This window comes from Stenella coeruleoalba (assembly GCF_951394435.1).
Source record: "Stenella coeruleoalba genome assembly, chromosome: 3".
Classification (NCBI taxonomy): domain Eukaryota; kingdom Metazoa; phylum Chordata; class Mammalia; order Artiodactyla; family Delphinidae; genus Stenella; species Stenella coeruleoalba.
Window position 1 is genome coordinate 160,805,338 of NC_137148.1, and position 23,528 is coordinate 160,828,865.

Here is a 23,528-nt window from a genome sequence, read left to right on the forward strand (position 1 = left end):
GACCCAGAGGGGAGAAGAAGGGAGGACAGGAGCCCCGTCACCGCACCACACCCCTACTCTGCACCCCCCCACAAGCCCTCTTCAGCCCACCCAAGCACAGATGGGGAAACAGACCAGCCGGCAGGCCGCCCTCATCCTCCTGGGCCGGCGCCGTTCCTGCTCGCGCACGCGGGACCTGTGTCACCAGGTTAAAAACGGAAACGGGTCGGGCCTTTTTTTTTTTTTTTTTTCCTTTGAGAAAATCCTAGACCCAAATAAGGCGAGGGCTGTGGGGAGGCTGGTGAGCTGGCCAAGTCCTCCTGAACAAGCAAGCGAGTGGTGGCTGGCCCAGCCGGCCTGAGCTTGGGCCTCCTCCAAGACTCGCCCCGAAGCAGGGTGGCGCACCCTGGGGAGCCTATAAGGGCCTCTCCACCACCCTCGCCGCTCACTCGATCCCGCAGCCCTTCCTGCGCCTTCGCCCCCCGACTGCCCAGCCATGGAGGCCATCAAGAAGAAGATGCAGATGCTGAAGCTGGACAAGGAGAACGCCATCGACCGGGCCGAGCAGGCGGAGTCGGACAAGAAAGCTGCGGAGGAGAAGTGCAAGCAGGTGACGGACGTGCCTCTGCTGGGCTGCGCCGGGCAGCCCAGCACCCTCTCTGAGCTGGCGAGCTTCTGGGGCCGACGGTGGGGGTCTGGGAAATCTTAGTACTCGGAGGTTGGGGGAGACACAGGGGGTGATGCTCCGGCTGAGAAAGAGTGCTGCTTCGTCTTCCCTGGAGGGGTCTCTGGGCTGGGAGAGAGGGGGCCAACTGGACCCACTCCCGACAAAGCCAGTGGGAGCAACGCGAATGAGAGAGAGAGAGAGACTAAGAAAGCGTGTGAGGAAGAGAGGGGTGTTTGTGTGGGCTGGTTGTGTGTGTGCAAATGTGAGGGTGTGCGGATGTGTGTTGGGGTGAAGGCATCAGTGTTGGGGGGTATCCTAGAGGGGGTGGTTTGGGGATGCTGTGTGTGTGAAAGGTATTTGTGTGTGTGTGAGCATTTGTGTGTTCACATGTGTTGTGTGTGTGTTTCAGCTCTCTGGAGGGGTGAAGGTGACTAAGAATGTGTGTGCAGAGGGAGGCCTGTGCGTGCAATTGTTGGAAAGTGGGTGTGGAAGAGTACGGCTATGTTTGTGAGTCTGCGTGTGTTGTTGGTGGTATCAGCAGGGGTTTGGGTGTATGGGGGAGAGGCTGGCTGTGTGTGTGCTTGGGCAAAAGTTGACATGACATTAATGGAATGTGCGGGTGTCAGGGTGAGTGTGTGTGTGTGTGTGTGTGTGTGTTAAGGTGACTGTGTGTTTGGGCTGGCGTGCGTGCATGTGTGTCAGGGTATGTGTGTGCCTGTTGGGGTACCTGTGTCAGTGTGGGTGACCCGGTGCCCGTGTCAGAGCACACTCAGGTGTGACTGTGCGTGACAGTCCGAGGAGAGTGGCCAAGTGTGGGTGCATGGTGGGGCTGGCTGTGACCGACTGCAGGGGCAGCTGAGTGAGGGGCTGGGGGGCTAGGGCGGGTAGAGATTTGAGGGTGAACCTGAGAATCTCAATGTGTCTCTGTGTATCTGGGGAGCCCTTGCTGTGAGCCTGGCAGGGGAAGGCGGGGATACCTGTGGAAGGCAGAGGCCCCAGACCCAGAGCTTTGGGGACAAGGTTCCCGGGAGGCCCAGGCAGCCAGGACACATCAGAGAGCTAATGGAAGTGTCCTGGGCTGTGCCGTCCCAAGGCCGTGGCTTGGGACACAGCAGAAGTCAGCTGTCTGTGTCTGGGTGGCCAGAGCCGCCAGGGAGAGGAGGGAAGGGGGTCCTGAGCCCTCCCACAGTGCCCTGCCCCCCACGGCTCATCTGCACCCTTGGGGTCAACTGCCAAGCCCTCAGGAGCGTCAGGGTCTCGAACCAGCCCCAGGAGGCGCTTAGGACGGTACCACCAAGGGCCCAGCCCTGCCCATCCCAGGAGTCAGGCCAGCTCAGCAGGTAAAAGTGCGGGCTCTGAACTCAGGCTGGCCTTGCTCACAGCTTAGTCACTGAGCACCCTGGAGCAAACACCTTCACCTCTCTGTGCCTCGGTGGCTACCTGTGTGAAATGGGGAAGTGAAAGTGATGCCTTCCTCACCACCATGGGAGGACGAGGGGTGACTAGGCAGGTGGAGCCCTTGGCCTGGGACCCGGCACAGTGTAAGCGCTCAATAAACCCAGGATTCTTTCCCGCCCTGCCCTACCTCCCCTTTGGGCCTCCCCATCCCCCAGTGTCCTGGGGCTGCCCTAGGCGCCTGTGACACATCCGCACAGGACAGCCCCACCCCAGTTCTCCCTGCCATAAACTCTCCTCCTCCCTCCCTGGCAAACACAAACACCCATCCTGGGCTGGCCCTGAGCTGCCGGCTTCCATCCATCATTTAGCCCTTACCAAGAGGGGCTTAGCTAGGAATTCAGAAAAAAAGCAATTCTATGGCTCTAATTTTCACTAAGGTGTGAGTGACTGATAGAGCACACTCTACCAAGGCGCACACAAGTTCAAAAGGGAAGGCTCCTCAAAGCATCCAGCCAGCTGCACGGCCAAGGAGGCAGGGACAGGTTCTCTGGTCTCCAGCTGCATTTTCATTCTGTTCTCTTTTTTTCCACAAAGCTGCCCACTGGGGTGGACTTGTGCTCAAATCCAGGCCGGATCATCTCCTAGCTCTGTAACTCAGGGCACATTGCTGCCCCTCTCTGAGCCCTCAGTGCTCTTATCTGAGAAATGGGGGCAAACAACGCCTTCTGATGGCAGGGCACCCAAGATTCCAGAGGTCCAAAGCAGAAGTCTGAGCCCCATAGCGCAGATGGCCATTTCTGCCTGGGGCAAAGGCGGGAGATGGTGAAAGACTCAATTTATCTGGACTGCCTTATGCTTCAGGAGGCCAGAGAGCATGGGTCTTAGGCCAGCCTGACCCTCAGGGAACCTGCAGTAAAGTCCCAATTCCAAGCCCTCTCTCTCCAGTATGGAAATGGGACCAGGAGGCCCAGCCTGCCCACATCCTGCCCGCTCCCCTCCCAGGGCAGCGACATCCGCCCCAACTGGCCTTTGACCCCACATCCTGCCTCAGCCCTGCCCAAAGGCCCCATTTGCCGGGACTATGGTACGCAGCCCATGACCCTCCTGGCCAAAGTTTTACAGGCAGGGAAACTAGGCCCCAAGAAGGAAGCAACTTGAGGGAGACCTTGCAGAGTCAGTGCAAGGCTCAGCGCCCCCCCCGCCCCAACCCCGGCAAGGCACCACGCACCCGTACACACTTTGTGTGTGGAATTCGGACAGAGGGAAAGGAACCCGATCTGTGTCCACTTTATTTATTTTTCAGACCCAGCTCCAACCACTGAGGGGTTTGCAGTTGTGTCATTGATTCATTCTGCAAACTTCCCCCGGGGTTCTGTGGCGAACATCAGGCCCAGTCCCATACTGGGTGATGCTGGAGCCCAGACTGACCTCAGCCCCAGGCCTGTCTCGCAAGGAGCCCCAGGCTGGGGGAGACAGAACCAGACACGGAGGGCACCCCCTGCCTCAGGGGTCAGGGTTGGGCGAGAGGGTGGGACAGGGACTGGGGGCCCAGGGCAGCAGTGCAGGCCACCCAGGGGAGGGGGCTGGGTGTGGAGGGTCAGTGGGAGGAGGGCGTGATGGGCAGTGGGCACAGTATAGCCTACCAGTTTTGGAATCAGTCTGACAAGGGTTCCAGTGCCCTATCCGTATGGCGTTGGGCAGGTCCCTTTCTTGTTTAGGGACTCAGTTTACCCTTCTGTGACACGAGGCTTCAGGGGGACGGTATTTGTAATGTGTCTGGCACATTCTAACTGCTTCATAGGACTCTGCCTCCCTTATCACAGTCCCCACTCCTTGTTGTCCAAACTTTGCCAGAAAAAGTCGTCAAAAACAATCTTGACACCCAAATGAGCCCGACGCTGCAGAACCTGCCCTCACTTTTTCATGTTAAAAGAGCGTTGTGCCTGGCACACAGTTGGCACCTAGGAAATGCTCTACCACACAGATCTGGAAGGAAGTCAGGTGGACGCTGGGTCAGGCTGACCTGTCTTTAAGGAAACTGGCTCATTTTCTCAGTGAAAGTGGAAGTTCAAAAGCAGTAGCCAGGGCGCTCAGAGACCACCACGTCAAGGCTTCCATTTTGCAGATGAAGAGACTGAGGCCAGAAAAGGGGACGGGGTCATACAGCTGGGATTTGGAGTCAGGCTTCCGGGCTCCTTGCCTAGAGGTCAAGTCAGGGTCGGTGGACCCTGTCTTAGGCAGGAGCTGCGGGAGCTGCAGCCACTCTCCTCCTCCTCTGATCTCCCACCCTCTTTTCCATTCCCCAGCTCAGCGGTAGGACACTCAGTAGCCCTGGAAATGGGAGGCTGGGTGGGAGATTGGGATAGCAGCCCTTTTAAGAATTTGCACACATGCACGCGTGCACGCGCGCGCACACACACACACACACACACACACAGAGAACCTGGCACATCTTGCACATTGTCTCAGGCGTGAACATGAGCAAGTTAGGGAGGGATGCAGAAAAGCAGGCCTGTTACGAGGGCCTGTTCAGATGTGGGTTCAAATCCTGTTCTGTGTGATCCGTGGAAAGTCACTCCACCTCTCTGGGCTTCCTGCTGTGAGGAGGAGGAGGATGCAGGGCCCATGGGGGCTGCCTGCCCACGTTGGGAGCATGAACAGGACCAGGGGTCAAACCACCTGAGACATGAAATCAGATCAAAGCCTGATCTGGACTGACCACCCCAGCCTAGAGTTACTGCAGGGGAGGGAGGCGCACAGAGGGAGGGAGGGAGGGTGCTGAGAAAGCTTTCTGAGCTGACCCTTGACTGGTGTGGTGGGGGGTGATGGAGAGGTGAAGGGGTCTGTGGTTTGTATCCCACAGACCTGACCTTCTCAAACTGGGGGTGCCAGGAGGCTGGCAAGACTCTTGGGATAAACAAAAGAGGACTGAAAATGTGGGGAATGCAGGAGACACTTTTATTAAAACGAACACAAGCCAGATTGCAAGAATTTAAGAGATTTAACCTGAGCCTTCCAGGAAAGTGATCTTTAAGGAGTAGCTCTCTTCTAGTAAGCCCCCAAAGTCCAGGAGTGGGGGGCGGGGGCGGGGATTGAGCCTGTCAATCCTTCAGGGTATTTTGTGAGAACCACTCTCTTGGGCAATAGGGAACCATGGCAGGTTCTAGACAGAGGGAGGGTAAACATACTTAGGAAGATCCTCTGCTGCCAGTGTTGGGAAGGCTGAGGGTAGAGGGATGGTCCAGGCCCAGAGTATGAGACTCCCCTGAGGAGGCTGCAAAATTGAACGCGTGTTTGTAGGAAACTTGTCGGGACTTGTTTCTCAAAAGCTGTGATCCATTCTGCAAGAGTATTGGGGGACTCCAAAAAAAGATAAGCACAGCTGGTCCCAGGATAAGGAAAGGATGTGAAAGTCATATTAACAGGTATGAGTGGTGCGTTTATTGAGTGGTGCGTAACATTGTTACCCCTGTTTTACAGATGAGGAAACCTGGACTCCTATGAATGCGGGGGACGCCCCTGCGCCGCGGGGACGTGGCCCCCAGGCTGATGCGTCCCCCTATCTGTCCCCAGGTAGAGGAGGAGCTGACGCACCTCCAGAAGAAGCTGAAGGGGACGGAGGATGAGCTGGACAAATACTCCGAGGACCTGAAGGACGCGCAGGAGAAGCTGGAGCTGACGGAGAAGAAAGCCTCCGACGTACGTGCCCAGTAATGGGGGCGCCCGTGGCAGGGCCGGACAGGAGCCCCGGGGCCGGGCGGGCGGGAAGCGCTGGAGGAAGAGGAGGAGGAGGAAGAGGAAGAGGAGAAGGCGGTGCCTCCCGGCGCTTTCTCCAAATAAGTCCCGAAAGAGGGCACTTTCCAGCAGCTGCGGCCAGCGGTGCCGACGTCAGGCCCTCCCCCAGCGGTGCTGACGTCGGCTGCCCGGCCGGGTGACCTCATCGCCCCGACAGCGGCCGGGCCGGGGGCGGAGAGAGGCGGGGGCGGCCCTGGCGCAGGCAAAGGCTCTGGGGCCGGGGCGCGGCTGCTGCAGCTCTCGCCGGAGCCGAGCCGAGACGAGCGCCCGCCGCTGCCCGCCGCCCGCTGCGTGCGCCTCCGCGCCATGGCTGGCCTCAACTCCCTGGAGGCGGTGAAACGCAAGATCCAGGCCCTGCAGCAGCAGGCGGATGAGGCGGAGGACCGCGCGCAGGGCCTGCAGCGGGAGCTGGACGGCGAGCGCGAGCGGCGAGAGAAAGTGAGAGCCTGCGCGCCGGCTCCTGCACCCCCGGCTGCGGCGCGCCCTCCTTTCTTCCCTTATCCCGGCGCCGCCCGCTTCCCGCGCTCCCTGCGCGCCCGCCGCTGTCGCCCCCCATCATCGCCCCCATTATCCCACCTTTGCACCCTCGGGCCCCGGCGCTCCCGATCGCGGACCCGCAACCTGGGACCCTCTGCTGAGACCCGTTCCTCCATCGCCATCCTCCTTCCCTAGCCTGGGACGGGGGAGGGGGCGCCGCATCCGGGTCGGGCGGGGCCGGCCGAGCGGGAAATGGGGGGATGGGGCGGAGCGGGGGGGTGTACGCGATCCTGGAGTAGGGAGAGGGGGTAGGGGGCACCCTGCTGCCTTCCGACTCGCCGCTGGCGCCGGGGTCCGGGCGGGGGAGGGCGGGGAGCTGCTGCTCCACCTAGGAGCGGGAAGTGAGAGTGAAAACGTTGAACTTCCATTGTCTAGGGTTGGACAGGCCGAAACCGGGAGTGGAGCTGGGGGCGTCGCACTTTCTCGCCTCTTACGAGGCTTCCCGGTTCCTGCCGAACTTTCCCAGCTGTTCCCAGGGGCGCGGCGGCGACGTGTCTGCTCCAGACTTGGGGCGGAAGTTCAGTCCCGAGCCGCGGGCCTTTCCCTCCCCAGCTGGTCCCTGTGGGAACGCGGGCCGCGGAACCCGCCTTCCTCTAGAAGACCCTTGGAATGTTAGCATGGGGCCCCCGACCCAAGATCGTTTTGTGTGCGGCCGCTGCAAGTTGCGGGGCTTGAGGCAGATAATGGGGCTGAATGAGGAGGGGGCCTCACCGCCCCCTCTCCGCCCCCTGATTGCCCCTTGGGACGGGACAGGTGGTGGCCACCAGTGGGGCTGGAGAGAGGTCTGTATTGGTGTACTTAACTGCTAGGAGCGTGTCTCCATCTACAAAGTAGGGATGACAATAATGCTGACCCCAAGGATAGTTGGGAGGGTCTCAGGAGTAAAACCTCCCTACATGGCAACTGGCATATAGTACGAGCTCTATTACTGGACTTTTTTCTCCCCTCGTTCTACCCCTAGAGGAGCTCACAGCCTAGTGGGGGGGGGGGGCAAGGAGAGTCAGACAAATAAGGCTGATTAACATTGTGGGCGGGGTGTGTCTGCGTACTGTTATGGGAGCATGACAGAAGTAGAGAACCAGTGGGGTAGGCTTCAAAATGGAGGTTGAACAGTCTTATAGAATAAATAAGAGTTTTCCGGGACAAGAGACTGTGCAAAGACTCAGAGGAAAGAAAGTTGGGGGAGAGGGTGGAAGCCCAGGGTCCCTGAAAGCTGGAGTGCTGGGACTCAGGGTGGGTACCCCAAAAGTGGAAAAAGTGCCCAACCAGATGGAGCTGCCATGTGTATTGACAGGTCTGGGGAAGAGCCCCCCAGACTGTTTCTCCGCTGGCCAGAGTCAAAGCATTTAATCCTGTAAGGGCTGCTCTGGCGTGAAGAGGCCTCAGAAACCTGGTGTAAGCCTCCAACAGTAGCCAGTTTGGCCTCTTTCGCACACGTAACCGGCATAACCCTCCCTCTGATCTCATCCCAAGTCATCTCTGGAGGACAATTACTTCTGCTTAAAAATGGCCCTCAGCCGTGAGCCAAGACTCAGGAGCGGGACAGTCCAATATGGGAGGAGAGATGTTTTTGGAAAGTTTCGAACTTCTTAAAAAGTTCACTTTTCAAGGCATGCTTCTCTTGATCAGGAAAGGGGAAAAGCCTTAAGAAGGTTCCTGGGCAAAAGGAATTGAGCCCAGGGGGGAAGGGGGGGGCACTTTTTCAGTCTCTTGTAGAGAAAGCCAAGAGCCGGCGTGTGGCAGACTTCTGGGTCTGCCTCCCAACAGCTGGTTTCGTTTAGATTTTTGTGTGATTAACCGACATCTTCCTGTTCCTTTGCCACATGTATCTAGCAAGCCTCTTTTACCTTATAAGGGAAATCCTTTGTAGCGTGTAGAAGCTTTGATTGCAGGAAGGGGTGGAACCGAAAATGACTAGCAGTGACTAGCAGTTTTTCAAAAATACATATGTATGTATGTATGTATGTACATATATGAATGTATCTCAGAACTGTCTCGATTCCAGATAGTTGAAAATGTGCCCAAAGCTTGGTTGTCGGGATTCAGAATCCCCCACGTAAAGAGGCAGTGTTTTGTTTTTTTTTAAGACTACTCGTGAATCAAGCACCTCTGCATGATCTAAAACGTCCGTTCCTTGACTACTAACGGGTATGAGGGTTCTTTTCGGGGTGACAAAACGTTTGGAATTAGATAATGGTGTTGGTTGCACCATTTTGTGAGCGTACTAAAAAACACGGGGTTGGGGGGAAGTCAGTTCCTGCCCCAGTTGCTGAAGGAGTTAAGATTCATCTCATTTAAAAAGAATAAAAAGCACCCACTCGTTGGAACGAGTGGGTGACATTTCTTAAAATAGTTCATCAGTGGTTTAAATGGATTCCCCAAACTGATGTTGCAGAGGAAGTTGCAATCAAAAACACCTGTGGGAGCTTCTGCTCCCCCTGCTGCTAGGACTCCGGAGCTAAGAAAAGTTTCCTGACTCTGTGCTTTTCAGCAACTCTGGCCTTATTCTATTACTCCACGGATTTTTACAGCCTTCCCCAGTTCGGAGATTCTCGTCTTGTTATGAAGAAGCCAGGGTAGCTTTATATTTCTCCCGTCGGTTGAGCTCCATTTTACCAATTTGCAATATTCCTAAGTGTGTGGCCTCGAAGCCCCTGCAGGACTCAGAGCACAGGTTCGGCGAGGGAAGAACCCTGGGCTGGGGCTCAAGAAGCCGTTCCCTACCAGCTCTGTGACACTGAACCAAACTACTTCGCCTCACTGGATCTCTCAATTTCCCCAGCTGTAAAATGGGTGAGATACGTGAGGATTAAATGAGGTGAAACCGTGGCAGTAAGAACTGCACTTTGTGGGACTTCCCACACGCCAGGTGCAATGCCATACCCTTCCTTTACAGTCCCCACAGAGGCGCGAAGCAAGCAGGCCCTGGGATAGGGAGGCTCAGAGCAAGCCGTGAAACGACCTGCCCAATGCCACGTGGCTATAAACTGGCAGAGCGGGGATTCTGACCCAGCACACTGTGATCCTGGAGTTCTTGCTTTTATGCACGCCACCATATTCCCTTCCTTGTAGGTGAAAACATCTTGAAAAGCCACTAACAACATTCTGACATCCCTCCCATGCCTGTAACCAAGTTTTCTTTCCTTTCCTTTCTTGTATCTTTTTGTCCCAACATCTCTCAGCCAGGCTTGGTTAAGGACGGCGTTCCAACTGGGCCGCCCCCAGCCTCCCTCCCAGCTGTATGGCCAACATGTAACTGAGGCGTCCAGATTCTTGCATTTGTCTTGCCATTCAGGTGGCTGGGAGCAGACCTTATGTGACAGGGTGAGCTGGCCACTGGTGGCCTTGCTCTCTAGCAATACCACGGAGAGGCCAGCACCGTCCTCTTGGAACATACAGCTTACTTATCTCTCTCTCCTGTATTGACTTGACAGACTGTCCTATTGTGGTAGATGTTTGCTGACATTTGGGGGAAAGATCATATGGAAAATTCACATTCTCCAGATGAGACAGAGTGTGAACTCCTTATCACCTGGATTCCTGGGTGGGCTTTGGCAGGGGAAGCGGGTTAGCTGGGGGAAAGGGCACTGTGTGAGTGGAGGGCTCCTGCTGCTAGCTGACCCGTTTCCTTCTTAACCTGGCTGCACCTCTGACCTCCCTAGGCTGAAGGTGATGTGGCAGCTCTCAATCGACGCATCCAGCTCGTTGAGGAGGAGTTGGACAGGGCTCAGGAACGACTGGCCACAGCCCTGCAGAAGCTGGAGGAGGCAGAAAAGGCTGCAGATGAGAGTGAGAGGTAAGGACGCTTTGAACCCAGTGGCATTAGCGCTTGCTTCTGGGAAACGGGGATCGTGTTGTAGAGCGGACCTGCCAGAGCTGGGGTGAGAGTAAATGAGATCACACAGACCTGCACGTGTGCACATACGTACAAATGCGTATGGTGTGTACGTAGGTGCAACGCCTTGTAAACCATCATGCTGTAGGTAGGGGCATTTGATGTGGTGGCTCCAAAGGAAAACGAACAACAGGCAGAAGAAGGCAAAAAATGGACACGTATAAGATTGCAACTGCAACTGTCACTGGCAATCAGTTTGCAGAACGCTGCTTCTCACATTCTCCCTGAAAGTCGCTGTGCGTCTCGTCATCAGTGTTCTCAAGACATCAGTTTCCAGGGTGATGTGAGAAGGCGGGGGATGAAAATTTGGAATAGGCCATCTACATAGATGTTCGCTGGCAGTGCTTCAGGCTTTGGGCTACTGGACAGCTGTGTGTCAGGGACATGCACGAACCAGTCCCATTAATATATTTGCCACTGACAGAGCTACGCTGCCTCCAGAAGGGTACTGTGTCCTCCAGAGTGGGCAAGTTCTCTGGCACGCCTTGGCGCAGGCTCTGGAGGACTGAGGGCAGATTGTGTAATTCACAGAAGCAGCTGTCTCTGTGTGGTGGTAAATGGGTTCCTTGTGTGGTCATGGTGTGGGCTGGCCCATTGGGCCTCGTGTATCTGCCACATCTTCACAACAGAATTCTCACCGGACCCATCCACCATAGTTTTCTGGTATATACTCCTCCCAAGGGTTCATTCCCGATTGTACTGTTGTGACCATACCCTGGAGAAGCAGAACCAACCGGGGAATCTTGGAGATTGACTTTTCGAGCTGCCCAAGTGGGAAATTTCTTCCCGTGCAGTGGAATAGTCCTACCCAGGGCACAGATCTCTGCTTCAGCCACTTAATAGAGGGAGAGGGTGGCCGCTCAGGGCAGTCACAAGGAAGTGTGAAGGATCCAGTCACAAGTTGCTCATGGCTGTGCCTGGGGCCTAGATTAGCTGCTACCGTTGTTCACAGTCAGACCAGCCTGGCCAGATTGTCTCACTTCTGTGACCTCCCCAAGGCAAACCACTAGAGCCTGGGAAAGCCCCTCACTTATTGGTATCACGTTACCAGAGGCCTTTGATGGTACCCCTGTTAGACACTGCTGTTTAGGTAGAAAGAATCTTATACTTGGGAGATGGAGAATCTAGATTTAAGTTCTTCCAAAAAGCCACTGCCATTTACTGTGTGGCCTTGGACAAGTCACTTTGATCTCTCCACTGCTGCAGAGGGTTTTCCAAACTTGACGATCTTGAGGACTGGTACAGGCATGGACAGTGTTTTGATAGTCAGCTGAGAATGGTAGTGATAGTCCGAATGCAAGTATTTGTTAGAAGTATATGGTGGGGGTTGGGGTGGTGTGATGAATTGGGAGATTGGGATTGACACACGTACGCTAATATGTATTAAATGGATAACCAATAAGAACCTGCTGTATAAAAAAATTAAATGATTCAAAAATTCAAAAAAAAAGAAAAGAAGCATATGGTCCTCTGCTGTGGGCAGGCACAACACACGTCGATACGTTATCCAGCGCTGGCCTCTTCTTTGGAAGTATCTGATCTTACCTTGTCCACCCCAAGCAGTGCAGGCTAGAGTGAGCTCCATTTCATGGTCAAAAGTTGTAGGAGACTTCCAGCCATCCCCAGGACGCTGTCCTTTCCAAAGTGGACTTCAGTTCAGTATCCACTTCAGTTCAGGCCTTCCTCACCCATCACTTTGTGGGTACCTGCCTCTTACCTGGTCTTCCCACTGCAGTCCATCCATCATTCTAGTTTCCACTCACTCCTGCTTTTGAAACCCTCCTGTGGTTCCATGTCCCCTTGGCATAAAACACTTAGTGTGTCGTTCAAGCAGCCTATGGTCCAGCCACCCTGACCTCCCTGCCATATTCTTTCATTCCTCTGGGGCTTTCTTGTACAGCCCCGTCTCACTGAAGAATACCTTTCCCCTCCTTGTTCATTTGTGGACTCTCTTCTGGGAAGTGCCTTGTCTCTCTCTCTCTCTCTCTCTCTCTCTCTCTCTCTCTCTCTCTCTCACACACACACACACACACACACACACACACACACACACACCACTTCACTGCAGCAGAATTCATCATTCCAACAGCCAAGCTGGGCCCAGACCTCCGATCACATCGTGGTAACTGCTGGCGTACAAGTCCCCCTTGTTACTAGTTAGTGAGAGACTCTATAGGATGGGAGCGTGGACTCGAGCCACATCACCAGTTTGAATCCCAGCTCTGCCACTTACTGGCTGTGTAACCTTAAGCAAGTTATTTGCTTAACTGAGTCTCTCTATGCCTCAGTTTCTTCCTCCGTGAAATGGGGATGATGTACCTACTCTGGGGGCGGGGGTTGTGAAGTTTGAGGCACTTAGTGCCTGGCGTTTGGCAAAGATGAAGTGAACGTGAGCAGCTCTACAATTTCCTGTTTGGAGTACGGTTCTTGGTAGATGTCAGAGAAGTGTTTAGATGAGCAGATGCATGGAGGTGTGTGATGAGGCGGTAATGTATGGAAGTAATGACGAGGTTTGCTCCTTGCAGAGGAATGAAGGTGATAGAAAACCGGGCAATGAAAGATGAGGAGAAGATGGAGATTCAGGAGATGCAGCTCAAAGAGGCCAAGCATATTGCTGAGGAGGCTGACCGCAAATACGAGGAGGTGAGTTGGGGTGAGTGGGGCTGGTAGATGGCAGCAGCAGGAAGTGGGGAGGAAATGGATCTGTGATAGGGAGAACCCTGGGGCCGCCTAAAGGAAGTTCTTGGTCAGCTCAGCTGTCCTTCTGTGTCCACATCTGTTTTCCTAAGACAGCCACTTGGCTAGGAAACCATATCTTCCACGACGCCAAAAGTCCTGGGAAATTCTGTGACACTCAGACAAGTGGGGACTTAGACTTAATGCGGAAACCAAGTGATCAGATCCCTTTTTTGTCCTGCAGCTTGGTGTTAGGCTAACATGGGGAATTGTGGTCCCCAGTCGTGGGTCTTCAGGCCATGAAAGCTCAGTTGCTCCTTCTGCCTGCCCTCATGGTCCCATCTCTTCCTTCACTTCCCGGGGCCTGAGGGAGAGAATTTAGATTTTCCCTGGGACTGTCTGAGTCGGAGAAGCAGCTGAAAGCCCCGCGTTGCAGATGGTCTGGGCGTGGCCTTGCTGTCTGCACGGGGGAGGGCATTGAACTAGACGTGGCTCTCAGGGGTCAGTCTTCATCGATCCTTCCTGTCTCTGCAGGTAGCTCGTAAGTTGGTCATACTGGAGGGCGAGCTGGAGAGGGCAGAGGAGCGTGCCGAGGTGTCTGAACTGTGAGTGGCAGAGCAAGGCTGAGTGGCGCCCAGCTCAGCTCCGGGGCGGGGGTGGAGCTGGGAGGGAGTTGGTTGTGTTGGGAATGGATACCGACCAGGGCCTCTGGTCAAGTGGACGGGCATCTGAGACTCATTGCTCAGTGCCTCCTCTTTGCCTCCATGGCTGACAAAGAATGATGGGCAACTGTTTGTTCTTACTGCCCTGGGCAGTGCTGCCCACGTGTTGACTCTTCCCACAAAGGTATTGGGAAAGATGAGTGAGACAGGGAGAGCAGAGAAGCCCAGAAGTCCGTTTTCCCAGAGAGGATCCCTCAGGAGGCTGTGCCTTCTTTTTTTTTTTTTTTTTTTTTTTGGTGGTACACGGGCCTCTGACTATTGCTGCCTCTCCCGTTGCGGAGCACAGGCTCCGGACGCGCAGGCTCAGCGGCCGTGGCTCACTGGCCCAGCTGCTCCACGGCATGTGGGATCCTCCCCGACCGGGGCACGAACCCGTGTCCCCTGCATCGGCAGGTGGACTCCCAACCACTGCGCCACCAGGGAAGCCCTGTGCCTTCTTAAGGAAACACTGAGGGCAGGGTGCCATGTCAGTGTTTAAATGCCTTGTTCTTGATGTCATTGTTGGATTGGGACACATTCCTGGGGGGAAAGGTGAGAAGGTTGACCGGAATCCCCACAAGCTCCCCACCAGAAAACCAAAATGCCTCCCCCCTCGGACTTGGGTGAGGAATCCAGCTCCCCGGAGCATTCCTGCTGTGCTGAGAGAGATCTGGTTTCGAAAATCCGCTCCAACCTTGCTTCCTGGAGTGTCCGCTGTAAACTCCGATTGCTCCCAGCCCCCATCTCATTCTTAAACACCTTCCGGAGTCAACCACATCAGTCATAGATTTCACAAGTCCCTGTTGCCTCAGACTTGGCAGGAGCCCAGGAGTGCTTTACAAACCTTCCAAATACTCCTCGGCCTGCCGCGCCTTTGCCTGGCATGATAGGGTTTTGATAAACACACAGCGCTGTGTCTCAGAAAAAGCCATTAACATTTTTCCCCCCCGCATTCCTTCTGGGGGCCCCTGGAAGTGCGATTCCTCCTTTTGAAAACTTCTTTTAGGGGAATTGCCTGATGTAAGATAAGACACAAAAATCCCTTGTCTTTGGGCAGAAAATGTGGTGACCTGGAAGAAGAACTCAAGAATGTCACTAACAACCTGAAGTCGCTAGAGGCTGCATCTGAAAAGGTTGGTGGTTGGCTTGAGCTGGAGGGTGATTTGCCGGACTTTCTTCTTTTCTCCCCGCAACGTACGCAGGAGCGTGCTAGGGTATCAGGGATCTGACCTGTATTTGCTAACAGTAGCTTTGGTGCCCAGCAGCCAGGTTTTTCCCCTACAGAAAGAGGTGTCCAGCGGCTAGATTTCCCCCCCTTTTAAGATGGGGTCTTAGCACCATCTTTTATCTCTACCTCCCGGAAGGTGGAGATGGAATGAGACTGGGACCTGGCCAGGCTCCTCTTAGGTAGATCTGAGGATCATCATATAGATACAGAGCCTACAGAGCCTCACTCTCAACTGAATCCCTGGGTTCCTCCAGAAATACTTTCTAGAAGGTCGAGCGGCAATCAGGGGTGGAATTGGGCTTTATTAGCGGAAACAGTACCCAAAGCAGTCATTACAGGAGAGAGCATTAGGAGCAACGTACACGCTCTTCCATGGCCTTCTTCCCACCCCCCGCCAACCCCTGCATCCTCATCTCTTCCTCATTCTCCCTCCTCCTACTCCCCTCCAGTTGCATTGAACTTCAGTTTCACAAACATTCCATGTGGGTCACCTTCAATACCTTGAACCTGCTGTCCACTCAGCCTGGGGTGGCCTTCCCTTTGCTCTCTGCTTGGCAACCCCCTATTCATCCTTTAGGCCCCTGCATGAGAGGCCCTCCCTGATTGCTCACCTAGGTTAGGTGTTTCTCAGCTGTGTAGCCCCACCTACTTCTTTTCCTATCATGATGGTTGATCACATCTATCAAAATTAATTGCATGCCTTCCTTGCTAGATTGTAGGTTTTAAGGACAGGGACTATGTCTTGTTTAGAGCTGTGTCATTAGTCCTAGCGTTGTGCCTGGCGTATATCTCATACTAGGATAGGTGGTGAATAAATGCAGACCACATATGTATGCCAGATGCTGCCCTGGTCACGGGGAGAGATGCTACAGTGATGGTACGGCTTCTGTTCTTGAAGATCTTGAAGTCTAGCTGAGTAGAGGGGTTGATAAAGTAACAAAGTGCAGTGGGGCTTCAACAGGGGGACTACACAAAGTTGGGAAAGGTGTCACGAGGAGGTGACGTTAGAAAAGACCGTAGAGCGGGATGCTGGCCAGGAGCTCAAATTCCAGAGTCAGGTTCCAGTCACGGCTTGGTCACTTCGTAGCCACGTGACCCTAGACAAATTAGCTAACCTGTCTGTTACTCTTTACTCTTCTGTAAATTGGGATTGATGATATCTAGCAACATAGCAGGCAGTTAATGAAGGTTTGCTACTATTCATCTGAGTCGAGCCCTGAAAGACAAACATAACTTCTGACAGATAGTAATGAGGAATGGAACATTCCATGCTGGGGGGCCCAGTTGTAGTCAAGGGCTGGAGACCAGAGAACACTCAGAATAGGGCTAGGAAGTGGCCAGCACCTTGGGGAAGCTGATGGGAAGTGGGGTTGGAAACATAGGTTAGGCCAGCTGCTGCGGAGGGCCTTGAGTAGCCTATTTCCATGCAGTCATCTGCACCATATTCATCACATGTGTATCCTGAGTTGTCAGCTCAGGTCTTGAGATCAATACCAACCCAGAGGGATCTCTCCCGGATTCTCTGAGTTATGCACACATTTCTTCTGCCTGGGAAGGTGCCTGTCTCCACTTCTTAGGCAGGTTCATAGCTTCAAGCACACACTTTTCTCCGAGGAACAGGGAACATGCATTCTTTGTGCTTTTTTTCCCTTCCTTTTTTAAAAGCAGTGTTTTGGTCTCTCCCACAGTATTCTGAAAAGGAGGATAAATATGAAGAAGAAATTAAACTTCTGTCTGACAAACTGAAAGAGGTGCGTGTGATTTCCATCCAACTAGTTCAGGTTTCTCCTGCGGCTGGTCTTAAAGCACTCATAGTGACTCCTTTCTTCTGCCCTAGGCTGAGACCCGTGCCGAATTTGCAGAGAGAACAGTTGCAAAACTGGAAAAGACAATTGATGACCTGGAAGGTATGAAATTACCATATAATTATGTTTGCTCTGCCTCCCTCTACACGACACATCCCCAGACAGTTGGGGGGAATCTGGAAAGGCTGATTTGGGCTTCGTCCACTTTAGGATAGCAAAGTGCAGAGTGATGTCACATGTGGAAGTCTGGAGCCCTGGAATGGAACAGTGCAAATCAAATTCAGACTAGGGTCGCCATTTTTCAAGAACTAAAATATTTCTGCTTAATTAGCTCCACATGTGAGTAAAGAGACCCAAATATGGCTGATTCTTTTCAAGTCTTTAGAATTTCCTTTAATTTGCTCATTTCTGACACGCCTTGCATTTTTTAAATGCCTTGCATTTTTACAGAAGCTCTCTCCCAGAGAGTGCAAAGCTTATCACAGTATGAGAAAATGGAAATTTAGAGACCGTGGAGACCTGAATTAAGACTCCAGTCTGTGAGTCTGCTGCCCACATATCCCAGAATTTCTTGAAGAGTTCCAGCTTTAAAAAAAATTCTGTCCCATGTTCTTCATGAAATAACCCAGAACTTCCAGAATCTTGGGGTTCAAACGAAATCTCCCAAACTGCCTGTCCCACCCAGAAAGGGTACAGAACTCATTCCTCAGACCATGTGTCCCAATGTTTGATTTAGGAAGTGAGGTTTCCATATAAGGGAAAATGCCCCATTCCAAAGTACAGCCTTTGGACTGGATGACATCATTGAAAGTCAGAAATAACCTGGGGTGGGAGATTGGTGGGGAGAAGCTCTAGCCATTTCTAGTCACCACTCTTTTTAAAGGTTCATTATGGCTAACCCCCTGCAGAACTTCACACCACTTAGAAATCACTCCATAGATCTTTTGCTTTCTCTTTTGTGTTACACAGGACACGACTTTCTCCTAGTTCATGCTTTGTTTTCTCACTTTTTTTTTCTTCCTCTCGTTGCTCATGTGTGGCACTCCATTCCGACCCTCGCGTTCTGTACCCTGTACCTCTTCTTCTGAACTCTCTCCCTGGGGACCTCCGCCCTCTAGACGAGCTATATGCTCAGAAGCTCAAGTACAAAGCTATCAGCGAGGAGTTGGACCATGCTCTCAACGACATGACCTCTCTCTAAGAGGCGGCTGGGGCGCTGCCCTCTGTCCTAGCAATACTGAAGTCTGCCTTCTCACTGTGGTGCCTATACTCCTGTGGGCTTCTGGAAGCTAGAAGCTCCAGTTTCCTGCCTCCTGGTTTGACCTTTCAAGCCTTCTTCTGCTGTGTCTGTGACTGTGTGACAGAAATAAAGACAGGCAGTCCTCACCTTCGTGCCCTCTCATTTTCATTTTCTCCACTTGCCGCTTTTGAGCCATAGCTATGAGGCCCTTGACCATGATTGCAACCAAAAGTGAGTGGTTCAAATGAAGAGCTCGTTTCAAAAAGAAAATTATGCCCACATGATTCTTTTCTGACAATGTAAAAACAAAAGCCAACTTGGCCTGAGCTCTCAAATGTATTAGCTAACTGTATCTGCATGCCAATAGCAGTTTTTCCTTAAATAGAAATTATGTTGAATGGAGACTCATCCAACCTCCTGAGCAGCTTAGTAGAGTCAGCAGAACTTGCAAAAACCAGCAGGCTTATCGCTAAAAAGAGGCTACCTTTGGATGGGGCTTCATCTGTGGATTCAAATAGCGGCAATGGCATTTTGGTCTCCTTAGTCCTCCTTTTCTCATGTTTTCTCTGTGAAATACTTGGAGAGTGGTGCCTGGGGTTCCCTATGTCTTCATTGTTCACTGAACACCTCTCCAGTTCCCAGTCCTGGGAGGAAGCTCACCTCTATACCCTGCCCTTAGAAAACAACTATACAAGGAATTAAAGGGCATCCCATTAACAGGGCAAGGGAATGGAAGCTGCTGGAATGCCAAACAAAGGAAGTGAGGTGATTCTTTCCTGAGTTCCAAACGAAGTTGCCTGAGATGCTAACATCTATCTCCCCTCATACTTGAGTTAACTAGAGCCAGGAACCTTGGTTTAGTGACAGCTCATAAAATTTGCGTGTGGGTGTTGAAAGCTCACACCTATGGTGACCAAAAGCTCATCAGTTTTCCCAAGAGAATCCAAATTTTAAATAGTCTGTGTGGCTCTCCCCTGCACCCCACCGCTGCCACCACCTTAAATTGTCCCAGAAACACTGACATTTTGATGTCCAAGCCGTCTTCCAGACTGCCCCTTGAACCTGAAAATGGCATGAAAAGCTCCAGTGAGATCATTAATTTTTGGTCACTATAGCTTGTTATTCCTCATCCAGTAATTTTTTATTTAGGTGGGAACCTCTGTCGCAATTCTTTATACTCAGTCCTCCAAAATACATCTTCCCTAAACTACCCATGCCCTTCCACCTCCAACCTTTCTCTGTTCCTAACTGCTGTCCACCCTGAACTTCTACATAAACCACTCCCCTCACATATTCCTATACATATGCCCCTGGAAAGATTAAACTGTGTAGGGGTAGGTGTTTTTTGTTTTCTCTCTCTGCATACTTGTTCCTGGGATTTTTCCAGCCATATGTAGCCTCCACCCTTGGAAATAACTGCAGCCCTGTCTATCCAGTCAGTCTGCATAACTAAGCACCTAGGTGGAACTTCATTTAGTGATTAGGGCTACGGAGATCTACTTCTACCTGTTGACAGCGTGGGGGCCTGTCCCATTCTCAAGGGCAATTAACACTTTAGGGGAAAGTTAGCCTCAGACCTAATGATAAAGTAGATGCCAGGGGATCCAAGTGGCAAGGTGTGAAGTGAGGTCGAGATTTGGAGTTGGGAAACCTGGGTTTACATCCCAGCTCTACCATTTTAGCTGTGCAACCCTGAACAAGCTGCTTAGCTTTTTTGCAAAAACAAAAGTGATAGCTCAGTGGTTGAGGATTAAATAAGGTAATGGAGAAATTGGTTCACACATAGTAGGCCCTCAGTTACTTCTGTTAATCCAGACTGGACAGGCCCAAGTAACTGTCCTCTGAGAGAATCCTCCCAGGTCATAGTCACTAGATTAGATTTTTAAAAGTGCCACATCAAATGAAAGGTTCAGTAGCTCTAGTTGAAAGGCTGCCATCTTTTGCAGTCACTTTTATTCTTTCTGAACATTTCCAAGCTGATCATATCACATTTTATGAGGCATCTTGCTTTCCTCTGGTATTTGAATAAGTCTTGCCCTAGTCCTTATCAGCCATCACTCATTGCAAACCAGTTCTCTCTCATGCTCTGTCATGCACAGCCCTAGATGGCATCTTAGATTTTTGGGTTTTTTTTTGTTTGTTTGTTTCATCACCTCAATTACTTCATAATGTACCTATAGTCTGGCTTAAATTTCAGTCATGTTGCATTTACCTGCAGTTTGACTACACTGCTATGGACACATAGAAACAATAACACAATTATGCGTGGAATTTAAACAGCCATTCCCAGAAGCTCCAAAGGAAAGATGGGTTACAGGATTATCTCTCCCTACCATAAGCTCAAGGATTAATTAACCAGCACTAGGGAGAAAATGTATTAAGTCATCCATATCTTAGACTAAAATCTGTGTAGCATTTCATAAGTTCTGAAGCATTTCTCATTTGTGCCTCATAATAACCCCCATGCCACACAATGGTATTATTATCCCCATTTGATAGATGGGGAAACTGAGACCTAGAAAGGTTAAATGGCTTACTTCATTGGCCCAACTGGGGCTTAAATCCAGGTGTTCTGACTCTAGGATTGCCAGATTTATCATATTAAAATATAGGACACTCAGTTAAATTTGAATATCAGATAGGCAATGAATAAATTTTTAGCATAAGTATATCTCAAGCAACATTTGGGATACACTTGTGTTAAAAAATTTATTCGTTGTCTATCTGAAATTCAAATTTAACGGAGCACCTGTATTTTATTTTGCAACCCTATCCGGCTCCCAAACTTGGCATTTAGTGTCTGCTAGTCCACGGTGTTCTGCTATAATTAAAATGTAGAGTACCTTCTCTGCTCTTTCACTCTGGCAATGTGGAGTTTAGAAACCTTTTTTTTTTTTCCTTTAACAAAGATGCTTATTAATTTATTTTTCCCTCATTCTTAATTCTCACCAGAAAAGCTTGCCCAGGCCAAAGAAGAGAATGTGGGCTTACATCAGACACTGGATCAGACACTAAACGAACTAAACTGTATATAACCAAAACAGAAGAGTCTTGTTCCAAAAGAAACTCCAGAGCTCCGTGTCTTTCTCTTCTCTTGTAAGAAGTTTCTTTTGTTATTGCCTCTTCGCTTTGCTGGAAATGTCAAGCAAATTATGAACACATGACCAAATATTTTGTATCAGAGAAGCTTTGAGCACCAGTTAAATCTATTCCTTCCTTTTTTCAAATGGCACCAGCTTTTTCAGCTCTATTTTTATCCTTAAATTGCATTTATTCCTAAGGTAGGCAGGGTATTTCATATTGAGCATACTCTCTTAAGACTGAGGGCATTTGGTTCCTGGGAGAATAGACAACCTCACACTTTCGAAACACAGATTCCGATATCTAGTCATGGGTCAGTTTAAAAGGCTGAAGAATATTCACCATCGGTCACACTATAGGAGGCCAGGGACCGTCACATTAAAATGGGTGGGGATTTTCCATCCAGAGCAAAAAAGGGGGGTGGGGGTGGGATTACTATGGGAAGTCATAAACCAGAGAGGTTAACCTGATCGTCCTGCCTCTTTTCCACCCTCCACCGTGCAGAACAAACATCCTCTGAGCAGTCAGCATGAGAATGCCTGGAAAAGAGTCATAATAATTACCCAGATGTTTTCGGAATAGATGATTGATATGCTCTTCTCCATGCTTCTTTCACTCTAAAGTTGTTCTCTGAGGAGCTAATGTTTTATTCCAATAATGACCCATGCTTATCTGCTCCGATATGAGGCCATCCACTCAGCAGGAATGAATGTTGTAGAATTCAGTCCTATTCAGAGAAGCCGTATCAAAAACACTGCTAGCATCAATAATTAAGACTCTTTTTCTATAAACAAATATTGGGCAGAATGGCGCTCTCTGACATCAAAGTAAAGATGAAAAAGTAAGTGGCCTAACTTCATCTCCTCTATACTCCAGGGACTGGCAAATTGGAGATTTACTTATCTGGAATTTTAATTCCTTCTTCAGGACGAAGTTAATCAAAGACCAAGAAACTCCTGATTAAACTGGATATGGAGTATTTTGTAGACAGGGCTGCACATTTTGTCTTTGTTAGATTTCTGCTTTCTCAGTTAACATCTCAGAGCTGAAACATTCCACATTCCCCAGCAGTGTGGGAGCCAACTCAAGTTTACAATTCTGACTAAAAATCACCCTGCTTCTAGCTTATCCAAATCCTCTGCCCCTCACTCCTATTTATTAAGCATCACACTACCCAGGAGATACACTAGCAAATTGTGCAACTGAATAAAACCCACACTTTTCATTTAGATTCTTGCAACTGTATCATATGTAATAGTATCACTTTTTCTACATTTTGGTCAAATAAATTTTTACATAAACTACAATTTGTGTGAATTTTAGTGTGTGGGGACATACACAGCATTATGGTTTGACAAATGTAAATGGGATAGAAAGGAAAGATAACTGTACCAAGAACTCAGCAAATGTTATTTATTTGCTGTCTACCATGACTACCTGATATAAGGATTATGATCTCTATATTACAGGTGAAAGCTCTTTGCCTTAGTAACTCAAAGCTCCTGTCCTTTGTTATCCCCAATCCTGCCTGAGCCAGACTAAAAGAATGAGGAAGATTTTAATAGACAAGATAGGAGCAGGAAAGATGGTCCCTATCACTTGAGTCACGAAAGCACAAGGCCTGGCTGGGTAAGGTTTTCTCTGTGTGACATATAAAAAAGAAAGAAGTAGGAAAGCTGGAAGGTAGGCGGGGTCCACACTGATGAGAGCCTGAACTTAAATTAAGTTGGTCCGGAGTGGAGAGCCACTGATCAATAATCAATAAATAAAAGAAATAAATTAGGAAAATCCACTTAGCATGCATTGTCAGGAAGGACTAGAGTGGGGTAGACTAGAGGCAGGAAGATCAGTTAGAAAGGTATTTCAGTTAATCCAGGACAGTGCTTGCCAGACTGGAATAAGAAGGAAGAAGTGATCTGAAGGAAAGTAATCTTTAGACTTGGCTTACTGGATGGCAGGAACTTAAAGAAGAAAGTGTCAAGGGTGGCTGCAGTTTCACCACCTGAATTGCTTTGAGGTTTGCCTTAAGATCTGATCTTGGGGAAGGGGGTTAGGGAATCCAAAAGAAATGAAAGCCTTTAAGACATGAATGCAGTATGCAAACAATTTTTTTTGTTACCAAGTACAGTTAAAAACATTTCCTTCATTTTAATTCAACATTTGGCTGACACTGTGAGCTTGTTTAGGTGGTAGAGGCAGGGAATGTCCATGAATAAAGTATAATGCCCCCCTCTAAGTGCCCTACCACTGCTAGATTGAAGTTCCTCCTCTCCCTCCTCCTCACCCCCTTGGGCTGTAATCTAATCTCAGTATACTGCTTTAGTCATCCTGGTGCCTCAGCACCTATTATAAGTATTTAATGTTTGTTAAACTGACATGTCTCAGCTCTTGGGGAGTTCCCAATCCCATGAAGTGTGGGTGGGACAAAAGGTGAGGTTAGGACCAAACTGTGAGGAATTTATCCTGCCAATAGACCATGGATGGATATTGGATAAATGTTTTAGACTAAGCTCACTGCAGGGTGGA

The 23,528-nt window shown here is 50.7% G+C and overlaps 1 protein-coding gene across 2 annotated transcripts; it reads left to right on the forward strand.

Annotated features, from left to right (window-relative positions):
* The first annotated feature begins 386 nt into the window (after positions 1–386).
* TPM4 (tropomyosin 4) lies at positions 387–22,309 on the forward strand. 2 transcript variants are annotated; one of them, XM_079917169.1, is made up of 9 exons: positions 387–589; positions 5,618–5,743; positions 10,039–10,172; positions 12,797–12,914; positions 13,482–13,552; positions 14,706–14,781; positions 16,565–16,627; positions 16,714–16,783; positions 20,874–22,309. In XM_079917169.1, the coding sequence occupies exons 1-9, from the start codon at positions 476–478 to the stop codon at positions 20,954–20,956; spliced, it is 855 nt and encodes a 284-aa protein (XP_079773295.1). In that variant the 5' UTR covers positions 387–475; the 3' UTR covers positions 20,957–22,309. The 2 variants fall into 2 exon arrangements, with proteins under 2 accessions (XP_079773295.1, XP_079773296.1); XM_079917170.1 differs by lacking the exons at positions 387–589; positions 5,618–5,743 and adding an exon at positions 5,824–6,277.
* Positions 22,310–23,528: the final 1,219 nt, after the last annotated feature.

Excerpts from the sequence above, each read along its gene's own strand:
- TPM4 (XM_079917169.1), top strand. The coding sequence starts at position 476 with ATGGAGGCCATCAAGAAGAAGATGCAGATGCTGAAGCTGGACAAGGAG. Across the intron at positions 10,173-12,796 it reads GCTGCAGATGAGAGTGAGAG|AGGAATGAAGGTGATAGAAA; the intron begins GTAAGGACGCTT and ends TGCTCCTTGCAG. Across the intron at positions 13,553-14,705 it reads CGTGCCGAGGTGTCTGAACT|AAAATGTGGTGACCTGGAAG; the intron begins GTGAGTGGCAGA and ends GTCTTTGGGCAG.